The 23,570-nt window shown below is 40.8% G+C and overlaps 1 protein-coding gene across 2 annotated transcripts in view; it reads right to left on the bottom strand.

Moving 5' to 3' along the window:
• Positions 1-23,570, bottom strand: part of TPD52 (tumor protein D52) — a 140,321-nt gene that overhangs the window by 2,493 nt on the left and 114,258 nt on the right. For both annotated transcript variants that reach the window (XM_023517722.1, XM_012810481.2), the window contains exons 3-5: positions 13,595-13,743; positions 11,883-11,984; positions 2,231-2,279 (exon numbers count right to left, since the gene is read on the bottom strand). In XM_023517722.1, the coding sequence (XP_023373490.1) occupies positions 2,231-2,279; positions 11,883-11,984; positions 13,595-13,743 (300 nt within the window). The remainder of the gene's footprint in view (positions 1-2,230; positions 2,280-11,882; positions 11,985-13,594; positions 13,744-23,570) is intronic.

Below are 23,570 nucleotides of genomic sequence, written 5' to 3'. Positions count from 1 at the left end.
TTGCTTGAACCCAGGTGTTGGAGGTTGCTGTGAGCTGTGATGCTATGGCATGCTACCCAGGGGGACAGCTTGAAACTCTGTCTCAAAAAAAAAAAGAAAAAGAGAAAGAGTCCTGTGTGATTCACATGTATATTATAGTGTGAATGACCTAGAAGCACAACTCCAAGCTGTATGTCCTGAAATTCTGTCAATATTTGAACAAATATATCCTGTCTTAGATTTGTACAATATTTTATCCTTTTCAAAACCCTTACACGTCACTTCATCCTTTTCAACACTGATGTATCTATCTTCTCTGTGTTAGATCTCACAACTGCCCAACAGAACAGCTAACATTATGAAACCAAGGGTGCAAGAAGAAGCTATGGTGGTTATGACCTTGATTGACCTTGCTCTTAGTTCAATCATAGCTGACTGGCCAGGGACTTGTTAACATTTGGAATCCAGTTGAAATTTTCTCTCTCGTTGTTTTTAAAAGTAGATTATAATTTACAGACTCTAAATATATTCAAGAGGAGAGTATATAATAAATGACCTGGAAGTTTCTCATCATCTCCAACATCAAAAGCATACGTGGTGCCTGGTTTTCTAATGAGTCATTTCAAAAACTATTTATAGCAGATTTCAAGGAGAGATTGTAATAGTCCTAAAGATACTGAGAACTGAATGATGATAACCTTGACTTCCTGCAACTACACTGTTTTCAAATATGATTTGATGCTAAGAAGAATAAATCAGGCTCAGGCATGGTAGCTCACACCTGTAGTCCTGGCACCCTGGGAGACCAAAGTGGGTAGTTTGCTTCAGCCCAGGACTTTGAGACCAGCCTGGGCAAGGAGGAGACCCCATCTCTACTAAAAAAAGAAAAACTAGGTGAGCATTGTGGTAGGCACCTGAAGTCCAGCTACTTGAAAGACTGAGAGGCAAAAGGATAACTTGAGCCCAAGGGTTTGAGGTTGCTCTAAGATAAGATGCTATGGCGCTCTACCCAGGGCAACAGACACTCTATCTCCAAAAAAAAAAACCATAAAGCAAGTCTCTTGAAATGATCTATAAGAATGACTATATTTTTATTTATCAAATTCATATTGGGCAACGTACCAGGGACTGTTCTAAGCCCTTGAGAAGTATCACTGAGCAAAAAGAATAGCTCTCTGCATTCATGAGTTCATAGAGCATCAGGCTATTGGAGAATGAACAAACAAGTTGTAGAACTGGTTGGACAGCGTGATTCCTTTCTGAAAAACATCTATACATCTACATACTGACAGAAAAGGTATGTGCTAACGTTTGTATGTGCAAGAAAAAAGATCCAGATCACTGCAGAGTGCTTTTTTTCTTTCACTAAACATACCTCCTTCTATAATTTTTAAAAGATGGATTTAAAAATAAGTGACCCAGTTAAAGTTCCAACCTTAATATTTGTTTTTAAGCTGATTTATATAAAAACATTGAAGATATTAGTTTTATTCTTAAAATAGATCCATTGTAATTATCAGAGTTAGGTAAGGAAGAAGTGAACTTTACACAAACTCCGTAGAGAGGGTCAGATAGTGGATGGGAATTAGATGACCCTTAAAGTTGCTTATGATCTGAAGAGTTGATGATTTTATAAGTTTTGAATATGATCTTGAAGATAACACAATTTACAAATCTGAACTGTCAATGATGATCATAGCATCATCATCATCATCATAAAAATGACTGAGCAAATAATATCTATTAGAAGGTAATGTATAACCAGCCATTATATACAGTATTGCAGGGGAACACTGAATGGTACAGGAAAATGTTTATGACATGGTTAATTCTTTTTTAAAGCATAACAGCATTGGCCTCTAGGTGGTTGGACTGATTTTTTGTTTTCTTTTTTGTGCTCCTTATATTGTTAAAGGTCTACAGTAAAGTTATATTAAATTTTGTGCAATTACAAAAGTATCTGAAATGAATCAAGCAAAAATCAGCACAAATTTCTAAAGTGCTTCTGCTTTGTAAATTGTACATTTCCTTTCAGAATTTAGCATGTTGCTGTGCTACAACATATACTCAAAAAATATTGATTAAAAGAGTACATAATACCTTAAATATCTAATTAGTAACATAAAAGAGTTCTTAAAGTTCTTCAAACACGTTTAGAAAGAAATACTACCATGAATGGTTTACCCTACACCAAAGAAAGTTAAGGCACTAGGCAACATATCACAAAGATCCTGTTCATCTCTCTACTTGCCTTTAAGTTTTCAACCTTTTCTTCAAATGATTTGAAGGTTGGGGAGTTTCTATGGAAAGAAAAGAAAAGCAAATAGTAAAATTACAAATGCTAAAAAAAAAAACCTCCAACAATTTTGTAAACACCTTTAAGTCAATTATATTCCTCTTCAACATTATTCTCAATTAGCAAAAGAACAGATACATATCATGTGTGTGCAGGCATATACACAAGTATTTATTACAATGAAAGATTATCAGTTTCTGATGCAGCATTTCTAAGGGTATGCTGTTTTTTGCATTTAATTTTTCTTTTTTTATTAAATCATAGCTGTGTACATGAATGCAGTCATGGGGTACAGTGTGCTGTTTTTATATACAATTTGGAATATTTTCATCAACCTGGTTAACATAACCTTCACGGCATTTTCTTATTTATGCTGTTAAGACATTTATATTCCTCATTTAGTAAGTTTCACATGTACCCTTGTAAGATGCACCATAAGTGTGGTCCCGCAATGCTGGGGGCGGGGGGAGTATGCTTTTGATTCCATGAACAGAACCATTCTTAGACATAACTGATATAGATACGGTCACATATATGTGTGAGGAGGGGAACAAAACCAGGTAAAGCATCAGTTCTGTCACTTTCCCAACCAACTTGTCATGGCACTAGCAAATGTGATTAGATCCATTTAATCTAGAACTCCTGTTTAGTTCGACATCTTGCCTGGCAGGATTCCTATGTGAACCCGTATCACCTAAGCGAGACAAGCGGACTACATGTCAGCTCATACAGTTCCATATCAGAGATCCTAATTCCCAAGGAGAAACATAATAGACATGGAAAGGAAAAACCAAAAGGAAGGGAGGAGCACAGAAATTCAGCCTTGTCTACTTCACCGCGCTGCCCCAACTGACGAAGAGACCACTCTGAGCCACAGGACAAGGCCTTCATGTTCATCCATGTTAATTCAGTAGTATCATAGCGCACTGTCTCACATGTGGGTTTCCAGAGCTACTGTCCTATCCACCTGACCTTGAATATCCTTCCTACTGCCAAGATGAAAAAGGCCAAGAAGGGACCAAGTAGTATCCTCTTTACCACAGAGGTGATGGCAAAAGTGTAAGCCAGTGGTTCTCAACGTGTGGTCCTCAGACCAGCTGCAGGAACCTCTTAGCAATGCCCATTCTCAGACCCCACCCCAACTCCACAGACTCAAACTCTAGGGGTGAAACCTGGTAAGCAGGCTTTTAGCATTTCAAGTGATTCCGATGACAGCGAAGTTTAAACCAAGTATCTATTGTTAAAAATCCTCTGGCTCTCTAGGGAAGTTACCCGAGGTACTAGCATGCAGATGCTTATTGATAAAAGCAGATAACAGAATGAAATTATGGTTGGCTCCAAATGTCACACTGGAATGAGGGAAAACGGGGAGCAAAACTAAAGGTAATTCAGACAAAGACTGTGGGAAACTCATTTCCAGGAAAAGAGAAGGTTTATGAGAAACAAAGTGCTTGCTTTGTCAAGTATACAGATTTCAGAAATGAGGCAAAATAAAATAGGACCAATTCTTTGTTTTTAGATCACAAGCACTTAATGGATCCCTTGTGCCTATTCAACATTAGAGGAAGTATAACTGAAAATCAATAGTGTTAAACATGCAGCTGGTGTAGAATAGAATTCTAGTTGCCTCCTTCAGACCAGCTCAGGTTAAACATCTAAATAAAGAATAAGAAAGCATAAGGCCGACTACATTTCATAAAAATATACTTTACCTCATAGCAGGCATGCTAATTGAATGCTGAATGGAGCGTATACTAAGAGGCAGCATTAAAAAGAAATAGAAATGCAGTTAGTATAGTGGAAATTCAACATTACGAAATACCAAAAAGACATAGCTTTCCAGGAACTTTATTCTGTCAGCACATGAAGAATTATCTATTTTTTGAGATGGAGGGGATCAAAATTATTCCAACAACATTATTTATTTTTATTCAGGAGTGAATTTAATCCCAGTAGCTAGAAGAGCTAATAACATAGCTGTGCATTTTTATGGCACTTTTAAAACTTACATGTAAAGCACTTTGTTTTCTGGATCTTTAAGGCATCACGGCTCAGAAGTTAAATGATTTGCCCAAGGTCACAGTAGAATCAAGAATAGGACTTGGGTCTCTGGGACTCCTAATTCAATGTTCATCCCCTCCCCTCAAAAATGAAATATGCACACATAACACACACACACACACACACACACACAGAGCAGGGAAGGGCTCCTCTGGCTGACTTTGTCTCAGGCATTTGTTCCCAGACCAGAATAGGAAGGTTCCTACATAAATCACCTATTTGATAACTATAGCTATTTTCAGAATTACATCTCCAGCCTCAGTAGTAATAGTATCAGTTTTCTATTAAGAAAACACTTGTACTTCATCTGAACTAACAAATGGTCTCAAATAACACTTGGCCCCATCTCACTAGGACAGACTTCTCAAGGACAATGCAGTTCATTGACCGTTCAGGTTCAATGTTACCTACTCTTAGCCATCTCCCATAGAAAGCTCCTCACAAGACAAGAGTACCTTAACTGGGGGGCCTTTTAAATTATTGTGTTCTGCTACCATTGTTGATACTGTTACCATGCTTATAGCATTTTCATCACTGATATAGATTTTTAGGTAAATAGTCTTTCCTTTAGGTAAAACAGATAGTTCCAAGTATCAACTGTCAATGATATTTAAATATATCGTGTGTTTACAATTTAATTTTATCAGAGACTTGGTTGTTACAAATGATAATGTTTTGAATATAGCTCCTGAAACTTAGTTTTGTAAGATGTAATAATATGGAGTACAATCCTGACATACACCAAAATATGCTGGCAGTTTGTATAACCAAGGTAATCAATGAGATATTTGGACATCTCTGCACTTGATGTCTTCTACAAGAGGAAGAGATCCACGTAGCTCACTATTCTCTCCATCCCACGTTGGTGGCTGATACCTTGAGTATAAGGCTATAATTTATTCTGAGAGGAATTTGCTATTTTTCTCCTTGATCTCCTACAGTGTGTTGGTCCCACATTTTAAGGACAGAGGTTAATGAAGAGCTTGCTTCTAAATGTATAACTCTAATTATCACCTGCCCTTCCTCAGACCCTTCAAAAGAAACTTCCTAGTTGGTGGAGAGCTCAAGCCTGTAATGCTAGCACTCTGGGAAGCTGAGGCAGGAGGACCACTTGAGCCCAGGAGTTTGAGGTTGCAGTGAGCTGTGATGATCCCACTGCACTCTATCTGTGGAAACAGAGTGAGACTATGTCGAAAGAAGGGAAGGGAAGGGAGGGGAGAGAAGAGGAGGGGAGAGGAGAGGAAGGAAAGGAAAGGGGAAGAAAGGGGGGGGGAGGGGAGGAAAGGGGAGGAGAGGAGAGGGGAAGAGAGAGAAAAGGAGGAGGGAGGGGAGGAAGCAGCAGGAGGGGAAGGGAGGGAAGGGAAGGAAGGGAAGGAAGGGAAGGAAGGGAAGGAGGGAGGAAGGAAGGGAAGGAAGGACAGCAGCAGCAGCAGCAGCATCAGTAGTGTCAGCTGGTGCTGCCTGGAATAGCCACACTGCCACATACTACCCTTCACCATAACTAATAAGATCTAAGATGAACTGGCTCAGGGAAGCATTACCCACCATTAACTTCCTAGTTTAAGAAAGGGGGTGGGGTTAAGATGATTACAATTCTTATCCTAGCACATTGTAATTAGGACACTAAGCTGCTGTATCAATTAATGGTAGGTACTTAAGCTAGAAAGTTACACAGCCTTAGATTTTGAGAAGCAGCAGTCCCCAACTTTCTCTCAGGTATTTGTTCCCAGACCAGAACAGGCCTTTGTAGCACCAGGGCCAGTTTCATGAAAGAGTTTTTCTATGGACCAGTGGAGGGAGGGGCACATAAGGGAGTTTTGATATGAGTCTGCAAGCAATTGATTTATTATGGTCTCTGTGCGGTCAAACCTCTCTGCTAACGGTAATCTGTATCATCCTCAGCTCCAAGGCAGATCATCAGGCATCAGATTCTCTTAAGGAGAGTGCAACCTAGATCCCTGGCATGGCAGTTTACAGTAGGGTTCTGGCTCCTATTAGAATCTAATTGCTGCTGATCTTACAGAAGGCAAAGCTCAGGCTCTGATGTCAGCCCTGGGGAGTGGCTGTAAATGGAGACAAGCCTCACTCACCTTCGGCTCACCTGCTGTGCAGTGGTGGGGGGGGTACGTAGGGGACCAGGTGAAGCTCCAAGAACACAGAGGAAGGTTGTTTGCAAAGAAAGAATCAAATTGAAGCAGAAAGAGGTAGAGGTAATGAGGGAAAGATGATTGTGTAGGGACCACAACAAGGTGGAAGAGTGGGTGTCTTGGTTTCCAGAAGCTACCAGGGTCCCCACATCAATTTTCCAGTGAGAAAAGCTGGTATGGGTAGGCCTGGGCTTGCTTCCTTCCTTTTTCTTCTCCTTGGGTTACAAAAGAACTTTGTATCCGGCTGGGTGCCTGTAGCACAGTGGTTATGGCGCCAGCCACATGCCCCAAGGCTGGTGGGTTGGAGCCCAGCCAGAGTCAGCTCAACAATAATGACAACTGCAACAGGAAAACAGCCAGGCATTGTGGTGGGCACCTGTAATCCCAGCTACTTGGGAGGCTCAGGCAAGAGAATCGCTAAAGCCTAAGAGTTTGAGGTGGCTGTGAGCTGTGATGTCAAGGAACTCTACCAAGGGCGACATAGTGAGACTCTGTCTCGAAAAAAAGGAAAAAATAAAAACCAGAACTTTGTGCAATACATTCTCCTTTTCAATTGAGCTGATTTATATAGTTTTCTAATAATCAAAAGATTCTGCGCTAGAATATTCACACTGGCAGAGATTACCAAATTCTGGCAACAGAAGGCGAGAGAGAGACAAATGTAATAAATTCCTTGTCCATGCAACTCACACAGTGAATCTGATAGTATCAACAAAATGAAGAATTGATAGATAAATGCAAATTTCAAAAAGTCACAGCTAATTCTAGTCACTGTCCTGAAGCATCTATGTAAAAAACCACTTCCTCCAGCAGTCAATCCTTTGGGTTCCATGCCCCTTTACCCAGCATTTATACTTTTAAATAGTAATATATAAGGAAAGGCAAGGAAGAGATTTGAATAAGGTCTATGTTTTGTGAAAAATCTCTGAGTTGAATTTTTTGGAACATTTTTATGTATGTCCTATACTTTACTTTATCGTGAGATCAGAGAATGAATCAATTAACGGAGATTTAAAATCAAGGTTTCTCATTTTTTGATGTAGCCATTTTAGTAGGAAGATCAAGGATCACATACCAGTTTCAATTCTATCCAGTCTTGGATCCTTCCCACAACCAATATCAGATGAAATTCTATTTTGTTGGAAGCTAGTTCTAGGCGGGTATCTCCCTTCTCTATGGGACGTTACAGAAAAATTCAACTTGCCTCAACTTGTATCTCATCTCTAATTTCAACCAAGTTTAAATATAATATTCAAACTTTCTAAAGCAAAAAGTCATGTTGCTGCTGAACCAGAATTATCTCTAAGAGACTGGCTGTAAACATTAGTTACCATTTATAAACCACGTGTTGTTAAAAATGTTTCATCTTGATTTGTAATCCTCAAATACATCAACCTGTTGTCAAAGTAGGAATGTCAACGTGGGTCCTTCAAAACACTAAGGAAAAAAGTCAGGAGACAATATGATTCTCATACTGTGTTTGCTTTTACTTTGAAAAAGTTCTTCTTTTAAAAAGCTGAACTGATTTTTCTTTAAATTTTCCTTGTTTCCTGCAGTTATTTGATATGTTCATCCCTAATGGTTAGACAAGAGGGATAGAAGGAACAGAAAGAAGTGGTAGCAAGTGGTGGAAGAGGAGGAGTTACCAGCTAACGTGCTGGAATGTTTACTATGTCCACACTTGCTTTTAAGAGCTACCTGTATATCTCATTCCATTTGCCTTCACGCAATCCCTTGATGCAGGTGATGGCAGCAGGTACTGTCTAAAGGAACTGCTAGACAGTGCCTAGAGGGGTGCTGTCTTAAACCATCCTTGCTCTGCGGAGGCACAGGAGCAGACTACAGGCTTTGGAACTAGCTTCCAATCCTGGCCATTGGCTGTGCAACCTTAGGGACGTCACTTAATCTCCCTATGGCTCAGTTTCCTCATCTGTAAAGCGGTATCTCCCAAAACAATACCACCACTTCAGAAGTACTATATATAGGCTTGCCAAACACAGAAGTGATAACTGTTACTATCACAAAGGATGATTTTAACTGAAACAGAAATTTAACACCTACTTCATACTAGATTATACTCTCTTAAAGCCTTCCAGTTTCAGCCAGTTATTTCAGTTGTTAGCTTCGGGGCATTGGCACTAACAACTGAAATGCGACATACTATTTCTCCCTACCTTCAATTACGGCATAAGGAAAATATCTAAATCCCAAGTGCTACTTGGCCAAGTAAAATAAAAACTTTTGCAGAGTCTAATAACACTCAAGTTGGCAAAACAGATACATTTTCTTCTCGTATACCTATACTTACATCAGAAAGTAAAATCACTGGAATACGTTTGTCAAGTAAGATGGACCCAGCACAAATACAATAGTGAGATTAACCGACTACTTCCTAGCACTTGGCAAAGGAGCCTTCTGCATCCATCTCCATGGGAGAAAAGGACTTGCTGCTGGGATTGGAGTGCTCAAAATCCATGGTCGAAGCTCCCTCTCCTTAGACAGTTCTTGGGGAAATGTGACTAGGATTTGCCTCTGTGACTTGCATGATTAAAAACTATAGTTTGTCTTTATATATGTGAACACTTTAAATCTGATTATAATCAGGACTTTCTTGGCTAGAAATGATTTTTTTTTAATCTGGGATCTGTAATTATGAAGTTTAACTTTCCAAAGAGAATCTTCTCTCATTTCCAAGTTGTAATGAAAAGGCTTACTTTAACCTCCGCATACTGAAATGCAATGTATGTTCATTAAAAGCAAGACTGAAAATAGCAGCGTATAATCTCAATCACATTTTTTAAATAGGAAAAGCAACTCCATGTATAAGTCAGAACAGAGCAGCAAAACTTAGTTTGTGATGAGTTAATAATAGAACATACTGAGCCATGCATAAGTACATTTGCTTAACCTTTTTAAACATATAGGGAAGAATGGTGCTATGTACTGATGAAGCATAGTCCTCAGTAGCCCTTACAGATTTTTATATTTTATATTCATGCTTATATTGCATCTAACATTATGTTATAACCAGGTACTAACAGGACTCTGTCATTCTTATCTCATCCTATGACCCCACACTCTTCTCTCACTCGACTCTAAGACTTTAAGCTCTAAAAGAAGTTGCGTGTGCTTTATGTTTATATCTGCAGGACCTGTCCACAGCGGACACTCTAATGTTAGAATGGATTATGTGACTGAATGTGTATTCCAGTCACCTACAGCACTTAGGCCATTTTTAGTTGAACATCAGAGATACACAATTTCCTCCTATCATTGGCAACTTTTAGTTTAAAGCGTAATTTTAACATTTCATTTTAAATAATTAAACATTGAGAGTTTATATATCCTTATGATTTGCTCTAACTTCCAGGGTTAAGTGTCACCAAGATAGGAGGGGTAAGTACCCACTTGGTACTTAAGAAGGCAAATATCTAGACCCTCAGATAACTGCTTGAGAAGATAATGTGTATTAATAGGAACTGAGGTGCATACTCTATTACCCTTCCTGCTTACATTCTATGGAGACCTTCCTCCACCTTTGTTTCCTCTAACAACTAATTGAATAATCACGGTTTCCATGGAGAGAGGGGTTGAGGTTTGGTCAACACCACCACATCTCCTTCTGTAAGGCATGGTTGGAGCTAACATCTTTTCCCCGTGCTTTCTTTTTTAGCCTCATGTACTTTTTCCTTTTGAAAACCATAAAGTTGCCTCGTGTGCATAGTTAAGAGAAATAATAAAATAATACAAAACTATAAGCTAGTAAAACAAGTATTAAAGATGCTGTGTAATGGCAAATTTTATCTTATATATATTTCACCCCTTTTTTTTAAAAGTACAGTAACCCCTATCAAACAGAAGACCAACAGCATGAGGCAGTACATGTGTACTCTATTATAACTGCTTAATGAGACCCACGTGAAGATCCGAACATCCTTACAAAAGCACCGAAGAAACAAAAGCATCAAAAAACAAACAAACAGAGTCAGACATTAAAAGGGAGGAATTCTGCACGCCATGGTAAAGCGGCTTCTTTTTACAAAATAAAAATAAAAAAGATACATCAAAATCATTTCCATACCCCTTGAACTACAATGTCAAATACTTCTTTTAATTTATACATTACTCACGGTATACAAGAAATCCTCCCTTAAAATTAGGAATGCACTAGAGAAAAAGATACTCCAAAAGCAAGAGAATTACGCAGTGGACAAACATAATCATCCAGCGGGGCTTAATCATCTAATCTCAGCACACTTGTCTTAGGCAACTGCTAGACTGCAGTGATGGTTCAAACTCTCCTTACCTAAAGGAATGTGAAAAGGCTTGCAATCTGTAAGAAGCCAGAGTAAGCATTAAAAAAGAAAGGAAGTTCTGAGAAATCTAAAACAATCAAATAGGCTACTTTTAAAAACTTGTGTAATGTTTTAACTGGGCTCTACAATACTATATAACTCTGTCAGCATAAAAAGGAATTAAGAGCACCTAACAGATGTGCATATAATTGTCAAAAGGGCCCGAGAAAGCTGTATTTATACATTATGCTTAGAATGATGATAAACTAACAAGCAGGAATTTCATTCTTTTGGTGCAAAGTTTAACACGTTAATCAACCTATTTGATCAACAAAATTCTGGTTGTAAAATCTACTTTCCCCACAGTGACAAACACCAAGCCATGCAATCTGAGCATTATGTTTTGTTGTTTTTTAAAAAAAGAACATGAATTTTGCATGCCAACAGAAGCACAGCTGCTTCAAATCACGTTTGTCATTTTTAGCAATATTCTAATCCACAAGGATGGAAGGGGACACAAAAGCACTATGAAGTGGTTTTATCAAAATGGCAAGGAAAATTCTGCAGACTGTCTAAAATACGGATGGCAAATAAAAAGCAATGGCTGAAAAACCAAGATTTGGGCCTAAGTATGATGTAGATATGACTTACAGGTTAGTACAAATCAACGCACAAATGGGCATATTGTAATCACACCACGGTATAAAAATGGCGCACACAGAAAGTGAAGCCAGGCCTCCATCCAAGCATGCACCACAGTGCTCCTGGACTCGTCTCCAGTAAGACACTGGGCTCTGCTGACAATCACAAGTTTGCAACCACCAGAGATATACTTACCCTGATGAGAGGAAAGACTAGAAAAACACAGAAGTTCACAACCAGAATTTTTTCAACAACCTTCAATAGATTCAACAGATGATCATTTTGAAATTACCAAGCTATGCCCAGGCAAGCATTTCAGGTCCCAGTTTGAAGGAGTGTTCTCCCTCACTCCAACAGAAGGATCCAGCATCAACCATAGCCAAAGGCAGGAAACAAATGTGACCACAGTAACATTTTCATTTGCCTTAGCAACTTAGTCAGCAAGGAAAAATGAAAACATACTTTACGTCTTCCAGCTTTTTGGTGATGACGGAGCCAACGGATGAAAAGGCAGCGGAAGCCTTCTGTCCAGCCTGAGACAATGTTTCAGATGTCTTCTTGTATCTGTATGATAAACAAACAGAGCAAAGTCAGCTAACTTTCCCAATTATCGATTATTTCAAGGGCAATGGTCACCATCTATTGGAGAACTCTTTAAAAACAGTTTTAACAATGTCCAAAATGCTTCATAACTGCCTGGGTAGCATCATCACCTCGTCTTATACTTTAACCATTCTTTCAGGCACAATACAATGCAGTCCCTAGTCCAGCAGGAAAGACAGAAGCCTAAAAAGGCTAGGCTGGTGAAGTCGGGGTAAGAGCTCGAAGCAGTCATGTGATAAAGGTAAAAATGAGCCAAAATCTGAAAGAAATCGTGTCTCTTATTCCTTCCTTTTTTCATGTAAAACAAAAAATGAAATCAAATTCCTTACATGCCTTTTACAACTTGATCTTGAAAAGGGCCAGAAGCAAGAAGCAGGTTGGGATAAGTAGGACCCGTGTGTGTTTCATTATGCAAATAAATTGTATGGGCATAGAGAACTTTTTAAAAAAAATTTTGTACATCTATATAGTTATCAAATAAGGACCTGCTAGACTTTCAACAGCGTATGCAAAAGATGTAATACTTAAAATGATCCCATGGATATTTGCTATAATGCAAAGAAATAATTTACACCTCCTTCCCAGCTACCCAGGGATTAGAGCAGGGAAAAACAAAAACAAAACCAACCCCCCCCCAAAAAAAAAAAACAGAATAAAAGAATATGGTGTCTACCAAAAAAGTTAAGACCCCCATATTATTGAGCATTTTTACTTACCTTGCCAAGATCAAATACCAGAAACAAACAAGGTTTATGGTAACATAGTCAAAGACTAATTTCCTGAGTGTTTTTCCATTGTCAATTTATATGGCAGAAAATGGACCAAAAGAAAGGGCATCTGAGAACCATCATGTTAGAGGCAGTTGACCTCACTGCTGACAGTTGAATTGTAAAACAACTCTAAGCTCACCAGCTCAGCAGGTGGGCCCGAATACAGAAGACAGAGCAGTTCTGAATCTCTTGCTAGAAGCTTGCTCCTCCTTGTGCCAGGGAAGAAAACTGCATCATGATAATGCTGTATCATAATATGTGTGACCAAAAAGACAGAAAGCTTAAGAGACTGAAGTCTGCCACAAGCACACATGAGGGACTGTGACCCAAGAACCAGATAATCTTATAATACATACAGAGCAGAGTAAAAAAAAAAAAAAAAAAAGTTTGTAGACGTGAGTTCAAACTCTGACTCCACATTTTGAGAGATCTGTGAACTTAAAACTTATCTGAGCCTGTTTTCTTAGGGTTATCTCACCACCCACTCCACTGAGTTACCCTGAGGATTCAATGCACACACTGTAGACAGGTGGGATCCGGCAAGTAAATCTAACATTTTTGGAACTTAAATTTTATTTATTCACCTCACACAGGAGGCTGGTTTTCTTTCTATTCCCTAGAAGAAATGGTCTGGAAAATCAAAGTTATAAAAGAGGGAGGTACACTTGAGAATGAGAAAGAAAATGCCCTGTGTTATCCACAGAAAAGCTGCAGAAGCACCTCATCCTCCTTCTGCCCTCCCCAGATGAGCAACAGTGTCCTTCACACTCTCTAGAACAATGTATAATCAAGGGGACATACGCAGATGTTGCTGTCACATCTTGCCATCCTTTGGCAATATTCTGTTTTAATTCTTGTAGTGAACTGATTCCAAGTTTCCGCTTGATCTCTGCTAGGTGCTTCTCTTTTGCTGCTAACACTTGAGACAGAGTCTGAATTTCTTCTTCAACCTATGAGGAAGGGGGTGGGGTGGAAATACAGCAAGAGTAATTTGGTAAGTTAAGATTATTCGTGTAAAACTACACCCAAAATTCTAGAGTTGCTCTAAAAAGTTTTGTGATTTATCTTTCTATTTAAAAACAACATGTAATGTTAAATAAATTGGTTACATGCTCATCTTCCCAGAACAGTTTCTCCTTTCTCTTCCATGGCAGCTCTTTACAGCCCCATCTTTACCTGTCCTGGGCCTTCTCCCCTCTCCCTGTACTTCCTTAGCCATCTACAGTCTAGGGCTCCAACTCTCTACATAGAGAATATTCACATTACTCTAACATTCACTCTCCTAACCTTGGTGTCCACCTTTCCAGCTAGCCACTTCTACATGGATGCCCTCCAAAACTCCTATTCCTATACAAACCAAAATAATGTCCACCCCCACCAAAACACAATGAAGCCAAACCCACACCCGACTTTGCATATTTCATATACTTTATACTAGATATGTCAGTTCCAGTTTCTGCCAAAGCCACAGTCATAATGAATCAAACTGCCTCCCCCTAGAGAGCCTTGCAGAAGTCCCATGTGGACCCCTTGCTGCTGACAGTCCATATTTAGCTAGATGGTTAGAGATGGGCCCCTGACCCAAAGACAGCCACCCACCAGATGGCCAGGAACCAGTGATGAGCCTCGTGGGAAAAGAGGTGCTCAATTAACCAATCTCTTTTACCGAGAAATATGGTTTGAGAACTGCAGTAACACTGAGTAGAAGATGGAGCAACTTGAAGACCGATACCTTGAGGGATAGGTAGGAAGCAGTGAGATTATGAGGTGTCATAGAAAGCTTGAATACATTTGTCCCTTGTTGGGTAAATAGTTTGCAATTTTTTTCCCCCATTTTACAGATTGCCTACAACCTATAAGTTACAGGTTGTAATACAAGCCAAAACAGCAAGCAAAAACTATGAAGAAAAGAAAACAAAAAACTAGTAGAGGCTTGGTGCCCATAGCATAGTGGTTACAGTGCTGGCCACATGCACTGAGGATGGTGGGTTTGAACCCAGCCTGGGCTGATACTGGAAAAGTGGTGCCCCAGCCAGCTCAGCCGAGTGGGGCTGGGGGACCTGCCACCTCTGTCTTGGTGGCAACAGCTGGTAAAAAAACTGACAGGCTGGAGCAAGCAGGGGAGCTTCCCTCCCCCAACAGAGGCTCCAGCAGAGCAGGCGCTAGAGGACCTGCCGGCTCTGCCTTGGCAGCAGCTGGCACAGAAACCGGCAGGTTGGAGCCAAAGGGGGAGCTTTCCTCTCCCACCAGAGGCTCCAGTAACAAAAAAGACCAGCAGATCAGGGGAAAACACTGGCGATTCCTCCAGTGCATCCCTGATTGGTCCGTTTTCAATCCTGCTCCTGACTGGTCTATTTTATAGACCAATCAGCTAAGCTCTCAGCTCATTGGACAACTGCCTCTACATAAACCCCTGAGCAAAGAGCCTAGGGGCAGATCATCGCAGATCCTCAAGGAAGATAGAGGATAGAAGAGCAAGACTTTAGCAGATCATCACAGACCTTTGAGGAAGATAGAACAGGATAGCAAAGACCTCCGAGGGAGAAAGAGGAAGAGCTGTAACACTTATACCCTGCTCTGCAACGAAGTTGGCTCTTTCTAAGAGCTGTAACACTTGCATCCTGCCCTGCAAGGAGGTTTGGCTCTTTGTAAGAGCTGTGACACTTGTATAAAACCTATCTTGTCCTGTTCTGCAAGGTTTGGCTCTTTGTAAGAGCTGTAATAATACCTCTGTAAATAAAACCTAACTTACTGTCCATCCTGTGGTCCATCGATTCACTCATCGAATCATTGAGACCAAGAGCCTGGAAATCCAAAGTCAAAAATCCGGTATTAGGGCCAGCTAAATGACAATGATAACTGCAACAAAAAAAACCAGCCAGGTGTTGTGTTGTGGCGGGCACCTGTAGTCCCAGCAACTTGGGAGGCTGAGGCAAGAGAATCACTTAAGCCCAGGAGTTGGAGGTTGCTGTGAGCTGTGAGGTCACAGCACTCTACCGAGGGCAACATAATGAGACTCTGTCTCAAAAAACAAACAAGCAAACAACAAAAATAAAAAAAACTAGCAGAGTAGAAGAAAACGCTAAGCCAGGAAAACAGAGAAAAGAGCAGACTCAGAGAGAAATGGACACCATATGGAAGAGGCTTTTTATCCTAGGAAGCTGAAAAACTAGATCCCTAAAGTATATTCATCAAGCTCCTACACCCTTAAAGAAATGCTTTTCCTGGCTTGTCACAAAGTCACATTCTCTGCCCGCACCCACATAACACTTTGATTTCACAGACAACATGCCTTTAAAAAACAACATTAGCTTTGGGATCGGGTGGGGGAAGAAACATATATATAATATTACTAAGTAAAATTTTTCACTGCTAATTAAATCTTTGGAGAATATGAAATGAAGAAAACTAGTATAATTAAGAAGAAGGATGTATCAAATGTGATGCAGCTGCCAAAACAAAACAAAACAAACAAACAAAGAAACCCACAAGCCCTACAACATAGCTCTCAGACAGCACTAAATGGATCTAGGTCCAGAACAAACAGATAATCTTTCACATGTGTTAGACAGGCTCTCAAGTATTGTGAAAATCACATTTTAAGATGTACATTAACAAAGTGAAATACGAGAAGGGCAAAAAAAAAAAAAAGAGGAAATAAAAGGTTCGGAATTAAGTAAATTAATTTTTCCAGAGCCATTAAATAATGCACCCCAGCATCTCTAGCTTCACTTCTCAATCTGCCAGCTGAATTCCCAGGCACATTCATACATTTCCAATTCCTTTCTCTTTATCCCAAACTCCCAATATTCAGCTGCTTCAAAGAGCAGACTTGAATGTGAAGTGTCCTACCTCTTAACACTTTTCTGAGGTACTCATCTTCTCTAATGAGAGTTAGAAAGACAGACCCTTATTTTAAATAAATATTGAAATATTTCTGAATAATGTACTACAGTTTTTTCTGCTTGTGTTAGACTGGGCTGCAACATAGCTAACCCAGCACATTATAGCCACAATGCCTTAATCTAACATTTGCATTTATAAAAATATAGAGTCTACCTTTTCTATTTATCACCATATACGAAAATCAACTCAAAATAGATTAAAGACTTAAAAGCAAGACCTAAAACTAAAAACTACTAGTAGAAAACATAGAAGAAGTGCTTCAGGACACTGGTCTCGGCAAATATTTTACAGCTAAGGTGTAAAAAGCACAGACAACAAAAGCAAAAATAAATAGACAAATGGGACCATATTAAACTAAAAAGCTTTTGCGCAGCAAAGGAAATTGTTAACAGAGTAAAGAGACAACCTGTAAAATGGGAAAAAATAATCGTAAAGTATTCACCCAACAAGAGACTAATAATATCCACAATGTACAAGAATCTCAAATAAACCAAATCTCAAATAAACCCCCCAAACCAAAACAAAAAACCAACCAATCCAATTAAAAAATGGGAAAGGATCTGAATAGATACTTCTCAAAAGAAGACATACTTTGTAGCCCTCAGTAGAGTACCCTGGTGTCATGGCTCATAAATGACCAACAGTATATGAAAAAACATTCAACATCCCTAATCATTGTGGAAATACAAATCAAAACCCAGATATCTAGGGCAGTGCCTGTGGCTCAGTGAGTAGGGAACCAGCCCCATATACCAAGGGTGGCGGGTTCAAACCCAGCCCTGGCCAAACTGCAACAAAAAAATAGCCGGGCATTGGGGCGGGTGCCTGTAGTCCCAGCTACTCAGGAGGCTGAGGCAAGAGAATTGCCTAGAGGTTGCTGTGAGCTATAATGCCCCAGCACTCTACTGAGGGTAACAAAGTGAGACCCTGTCTCTTTAAAAAAAAAAAAAAAAAAAAAAAAAGATATCTAATCTCAGGTTGGAATGGCTACTGTCAAAAACAGAAAAATAAGGTCGGCGCCTGTAGCTCAAGCGGCTAGGGTGCCAGCCACATATACCGGAGCTGGCAGGTTCAAATCTAGCCCAGGCCTGCCAAACAACAATGACAACTATAACCAAAAAATAGCCAGGCATTATGGCAGGCACCTGTAGTCCCAGCTACCTGGGAAGCTGAGGCAAGAGAATCCCTTAAGCCCAAGAGTTTGGAGTTGCTGTGAGCTATGATGCCACAGCACTCTATCCAGGGCGACAGCTTGAGACTCTGTCTCAAATAAATAAATAAACAAACAGAAAAATAGGTTAGGCACAGTGGCTCACATCTGTAATCTCAGCACTCTGAGAGGCTGAGGCAGGTAGATTGCCTGAGCTCAGGAGTTCCAGACCAGCCTGAGCAAGAGTAAGATCCCACCTCTAAAAACCAGCCAGGCATTGTGGTAGCACCTGTAGACCCAGCTACCTGGTAGGCTGAGGCAAGGGGACTGCTTGAGCAGAAGAGTTTGAGGTTGCTGTGAGCTTTGACACCAGGGTAATCTACTGAGGGCTACAAAGTGGGCTACAAAGTGAGACTCTGTCTCAAAAAATAAAAAAAGACAAAAATAATAAATGCTGGCAATGATGTATAAAAAAACTTTCACGCTTTGTTGGTGGGAATGTAGGGTAGCCATTACAGAAAACAGTGTGAAGAGTTCTCAAAAAACTACAAATATAACTACTACATGATCCAGCAATCCCACTATTGGGTATTTATCCAAAGGGAAAGAAATCAGTACATCCAAGGGGTATGTGCACTCCTGTGCTTATTGCAGCTCTATTCACAATAGCCAAGATATGGAATTAATCTAAATATCTACCAACAGACATATGAATGAGAAAATGTGCTTATACACACACACACAAACACACACACACACACAGGAATAGTATTTAGCCATAAAAAATAAAAAATATCCTATCATTCACTGGAGATCATGGTGAGCCTAGAGTCAACATGTCAAACAAAATAACTCAAGCACAGAAAGATAAATATTCCATGTTCTCACTTACATTTGGAAGCTAAAAAAAATTTTGAGCCCATAGAAATATAGAGTAGAATTGGAGGCATTAGAGGCTAGAAAGAATAGGTGGAATGGAGAATAGAGACAGGTTGACTGACAAATACAAAAGTACCGCTAGACAATGGTCCACATGTGATCCCATCTTCCCTGCTAGTCTCCTCTGCTCTGAAAGGTCCCAGGAGGCTCTTCCATAGCCTCTGTGGCTCTGCGACCTGCAAGCCCTAGGAGATCCCCATATGGGGATGTAAGAAGCCAGGAAATGTGATTTTTCAGCAAATGAGTAAGAAGCCAAGGGCCTTTGGTCCCTACAGTGTGGCACAGCAAGGAAGGTCAGCAGAGCATCTCTGTTCTTCTGGGAGGAAGCTGTGCTAAAGAGAACCCAGGAGCCTGATCTGCCAGCAACGAGGATAGGCAAGGTGGTGGACTAGAGACATCTGTTGCCAGACCAACTCAGAGAAAGAGAGCAAGTTTCAGATGAAAAAGCATAGCCCAGGTCTAACTCTGAGAGAAGAGTGCCGAAACCTACCGGAGAGCCACAGAAAGAAGCTGCAGAGAACAAAATTTTAGCAGAAATCGCCTCCCCAGGAATTTGGAGCCCCATGGAAAGAAGAGGTGGGGGGTGTTTGTTTCTCTTTCCCTCACATCTCTGGCAGATTGCAGGCTCCCCAACTGAAAGCTCTTCTACCCACACGAACTCAAGTGCTGCTGCCATCAGTGAACAAGCTTCTTAAGAACAGAGCACCAGGCTACCAGCCCTCTAGGTATGGCTCCCCCTCACTGCAGACCCAAGCAGAGGCAGGGGGTGCCATATCATTTTCCACCCACTGTGTGCCTATGTTCTCCCGAGGGAGCTTCTGTCCTTCAACTGTCTTCATGTACCCCCACACAAACACTGCCCAACACCTGTTTGGACTGCCATAGCCACAGGGGTTCCTAAGGGAAATTGTGTAATCCCAAAGACACTCAGGGAGAGGAGAGTCCAGCAAGCTGGGGGCAGGGGGAACAGAGTCCCAGTACTCTTCCATTCTAACTTTCCTATTCCCCTCCTCTGCCAATTGCTACTAACACAGCCCTGGCAGTTCCTGCCTAGAGTCAGCACCGATGTCCCAAAGAATGATTAAACCAGGGCACTCAGGAGAGGCTGCTTCCAATGCTGGTGTGCCTGCCACACCCAGGCTTCTATAGAAAGTGAGGCTCATGCCTTTCCCCTTAAAAACCTACAGCATACAGGCTCAGAGCCCATAGGTCAGTGAGTAGGGTGCTGGCCACATACTCCAAAGCTGGTGGGTTCGAGCCCAGCTGGGGCCTGCTAAACAACAATAACTGCAACCAAAAAATAGCCAGGCTCTGTGGTAGGCACCTGTAGTCCCAGCTACTTGGGAGGCTGAGGCAAGAGAATTGCTTAAGCCCAAGAGTTTGAGGTTGCTGTGAGCTGTGACGCCACAGCACTCTACCAAGGGCGACATAGTGAGACTCTGTCTCAAAAAAAAAAAAAAAAAAAAAAAAAAACCACAGCAGACAGACAGGTGCAGGGACTATGAACTTCCTACCCACCAGCCCTGGTGGCACCTGCCTGACTGCTCCAGCAGAGTAGGACATATCCCGAAGTAGAAGGACGTTAAGCCTGCTTGAGCACTCCATGAGCAAGCTGGACCAGCATGCTTCTCCCTGGAACAATCAGGGGTTGAACTCAGGGGATCAGAGGATAGGTTGGCAGGTCACATCTTGTACCCACCCTGAGGACTTGATTGTGTCATTCAGAAGCAAAGAGAAGAGATGTGTGAAATGATCTTGAGAGAAGAGGGAATCCATGCAGGCAAAACTGAAAGGATAGTGTGATGGGTCCAAGCTGCAGCACACTCACAGAGTACTACCTCTTCCCCAACAGGAAAGCTGCGCTTTCAGTATGGAGGGTGGGGTGGGGGAGTACTAGGCAAGAAAGCTCACTCTCTATCTCAACACTGCTGATAAGCTGATTTGGGCTGCTGCTTGGGGCCAGTGCTGGAGAGAGATCTGCAGGGCAACATAAGTAGCAGAAGAGTGAAGTCCACCTCCACCTGCTAGACCGAATTCCAAGCTGCCCCTCCCCAACAAGCAGACTTTTTGGCCTGGTGGGCCTGCCTCAGCCCCTTCTTGTGGCTTTCCCCAGCATCCCAAAACCAATCCCTGACCCTTACTGAGACGGCTCTTGTGCCTGTCTTTGTGGAACCTGTCCCACTCAGCCTCACTCCTCCAGCCACCCCTGCCCAGGTGGAAAATAAGGAGTCCCCTGGGAGCTCCGACCCACCACCTAGGACATCTGACTGCTTCTCCTGATTGAGTAGAGCCAGACAGACACAGGGCCCCCCAAAATGCAGCCCTCTTCTCTCAGCGCCACCTACTGGCAGGGAGGACAACTTGTACAACCCATTACCGCACTCAACTGATTTAATAATAGTGCCTGGCTGACTCCTACTCACGAGCACTACCTGCTGACTTGCAGATTAAACTGGACATCCCTATATATGAATACATACTGTTAAGAAGTCCACAGGGATGGAGAAAGAAAAAAGATTTCAAAGACCTCCCTCTCCCTGCTCAACAAGAGGCAGGGAATCTGCCCACATACATAGTACACAACCACTATAGTCTACAAATAATTAGCAATTGAGAAAACAAAATCACTAAAGCTCTCTGTAACCAAAGTATCCATCCAGAACCTAGACCCCCATCAAAGTTAACCACAAGCAAAACCAAAAGTCCTATCCAACATACACTACAGGTACATCCTTAAAGAGAAGAGAGGGAAAAACCAAAAGAAAATTTCTTTCTAAGCAAAAGAAAATTAACAAGAAGAGACCACTGCTCCAGGTAAGAAGGAATCAGTGCAAGAGCTCCAGAAGTACAAACAAAAAAAAAACCACGGTGAAAGAATCCACCCCCCTACATACACCCATATATACAAGTTCAAACAGAACTTCTAGAAAAGAAAATTTCATTCAGGAAAATACAACACACAGTAGAAACAGACCAGAGCACTAAGACCAAATAGAAAAAAAAAAATTCAGAGCTTAAAGAGTACTGTTTCGAATTAACCTAGTTAATCAAAAATAAGGAAGAAAGAACCAAGAGAAATGAAAAAAGTTTCCAAGAAATATTGAACTATGTAAAGAAAAAAAATATAAGAAACATGGGTGTCTCCAAGAGAGAAGAACAAAAAGCTAAAGGCCTGGAAAACCTATTTGAGGGAATAATTGAGGAAAGCTTCCTTGCCCTTGTTAAATATGTAGATATCGGCGCGGCACATGTGGCTCAAGCAGCTAAGGTACCAGCCACATACACCTAAGCTGGCGGGTTCGAATCCAGACTGGGCCCACCAAACAACAATGATGGCTGCAACCAAAAAAATAGTCGGGCATTGTGGTGGGCACCTGTAGTCCCAGCTACTTGGGAGGTGGAGGCAGGAGAATTGCTTGAGCCTAGGAGTTGGAGGTTGCTGTGACCTGTGATGCCACAGCACTCTACCCAGGGTGACAGCTTGAGGCTCTGTCTCAAATAAAAAAAAAAAAAATGTAGATATCTAGATATAAGAAGCTCAACAGGAGATTATAAAAAGGATATACTCAGGCATATAGCCATTAGACTGGCCAAGATCAATGTGAAGGAGCAACTATCAGTCATGAGGCAAAAATATCAAGTATAAAAGGAAAACCCAGCAGAGTAATAGAGTTCTTAACAGGAACCTTAAAAGACAGAAGGGACTGAGGTCCTATCTTTGGTTTTCTTAAACATAGTAACTGTTAGACAAAAATTTTGTATCCTGCAAAACTAAGCTTCATAAATGGAGAAATAAAATATTTCCTAGACAAGCAAACATTAAGGAAATTTGTCACCACTAGATCTACCCTATAAGAAATACTCAAATGTGAGAGGCGGTGCCTGTGGCTCAAAGGAGTAGGGTACCAGCCCCATATGCCGAAGGCGGCGGGTTCAAATGCAGCCCCAGCCAAAAACTGCAAAAAAAGAAAGAAAGAAAAGAAAAATACTTAAATGTGCTCTAAAAATTAAAAAGAAAAAATTGGCTGATATTGCCCAGTGTAGCACTCCCAAAGTAAAAACTCTCAAAACAGTAACAATAAGGGAAAATGCAAAGCAACTGGTAACAATAAACATGGTAACTGGAACAGTATTTCACTTACCAGTAATATTAACTGTCAACATTCTAAACGCCCCATTTAAAAGATACTGACTGGCAAAACGGATTAAAAAAATCTGCTATCTCTAAGACATCCATTTAACATATATTCTCATAGACTCAAAAAGGGATGGAAAAGAATTCTACATAAATGGAAATGAAAAACAAGTAGGAATAGCTATTTTTATATCAGAGAAAAGAGATTATGTCAATAACACTGGAAAAAGACAAAGATGGTCATTACACGATGATCACGGCATCAATGCAACAAGAAGGTACAGTAATCCTAAATATACATGCACTCTCATATTCATAAAACAAATACTACTAGACTTAAGAAAATAAAGAGTAACATAAAAATAGTGGGAAACTGCAACACTCCACAGACAGAAGAGGACAGACTATCAAGGTAGAAAAATCAACAAAGCAGCACTCGACTTCAGTGAGACACTGAAACAAATGGACCTAACAGACGTTTACAGAACATTCTACCCAACCTGCAGAATACACATTCTTCTCATCGGCACATGGTATAGTCTCCAAGATAGAGCATATCTTAGGTTATAAAACAAGTCTCATCAAACTTTAAGAATTGAAATCATACCATATATCTTCTCAAACTATAGCGGAATAGGCTCGGCGCC

This window comes from Otolemur garnettii, unplaced genomic scaffold, assembly GCF_000181295.1.
Source record: "Otolemur garnettii isolate 467f Iridium unplaced genomic scaffold, OtoGar3 scaffold00004, whole genome shotgun sequence".
In the NCBI taxonomy this organism is placed as follows: Eukaryota; Metazoa; Chordata; class Mammalia; order Primates; family Galagidae; genus Otolemur; species Otolemur garnettii.
The sequence above is the reverse complement of the archived record's forward strand: the minus strand, read 5'-3'. Positions and strand labels throughout refer to the sequence as shown.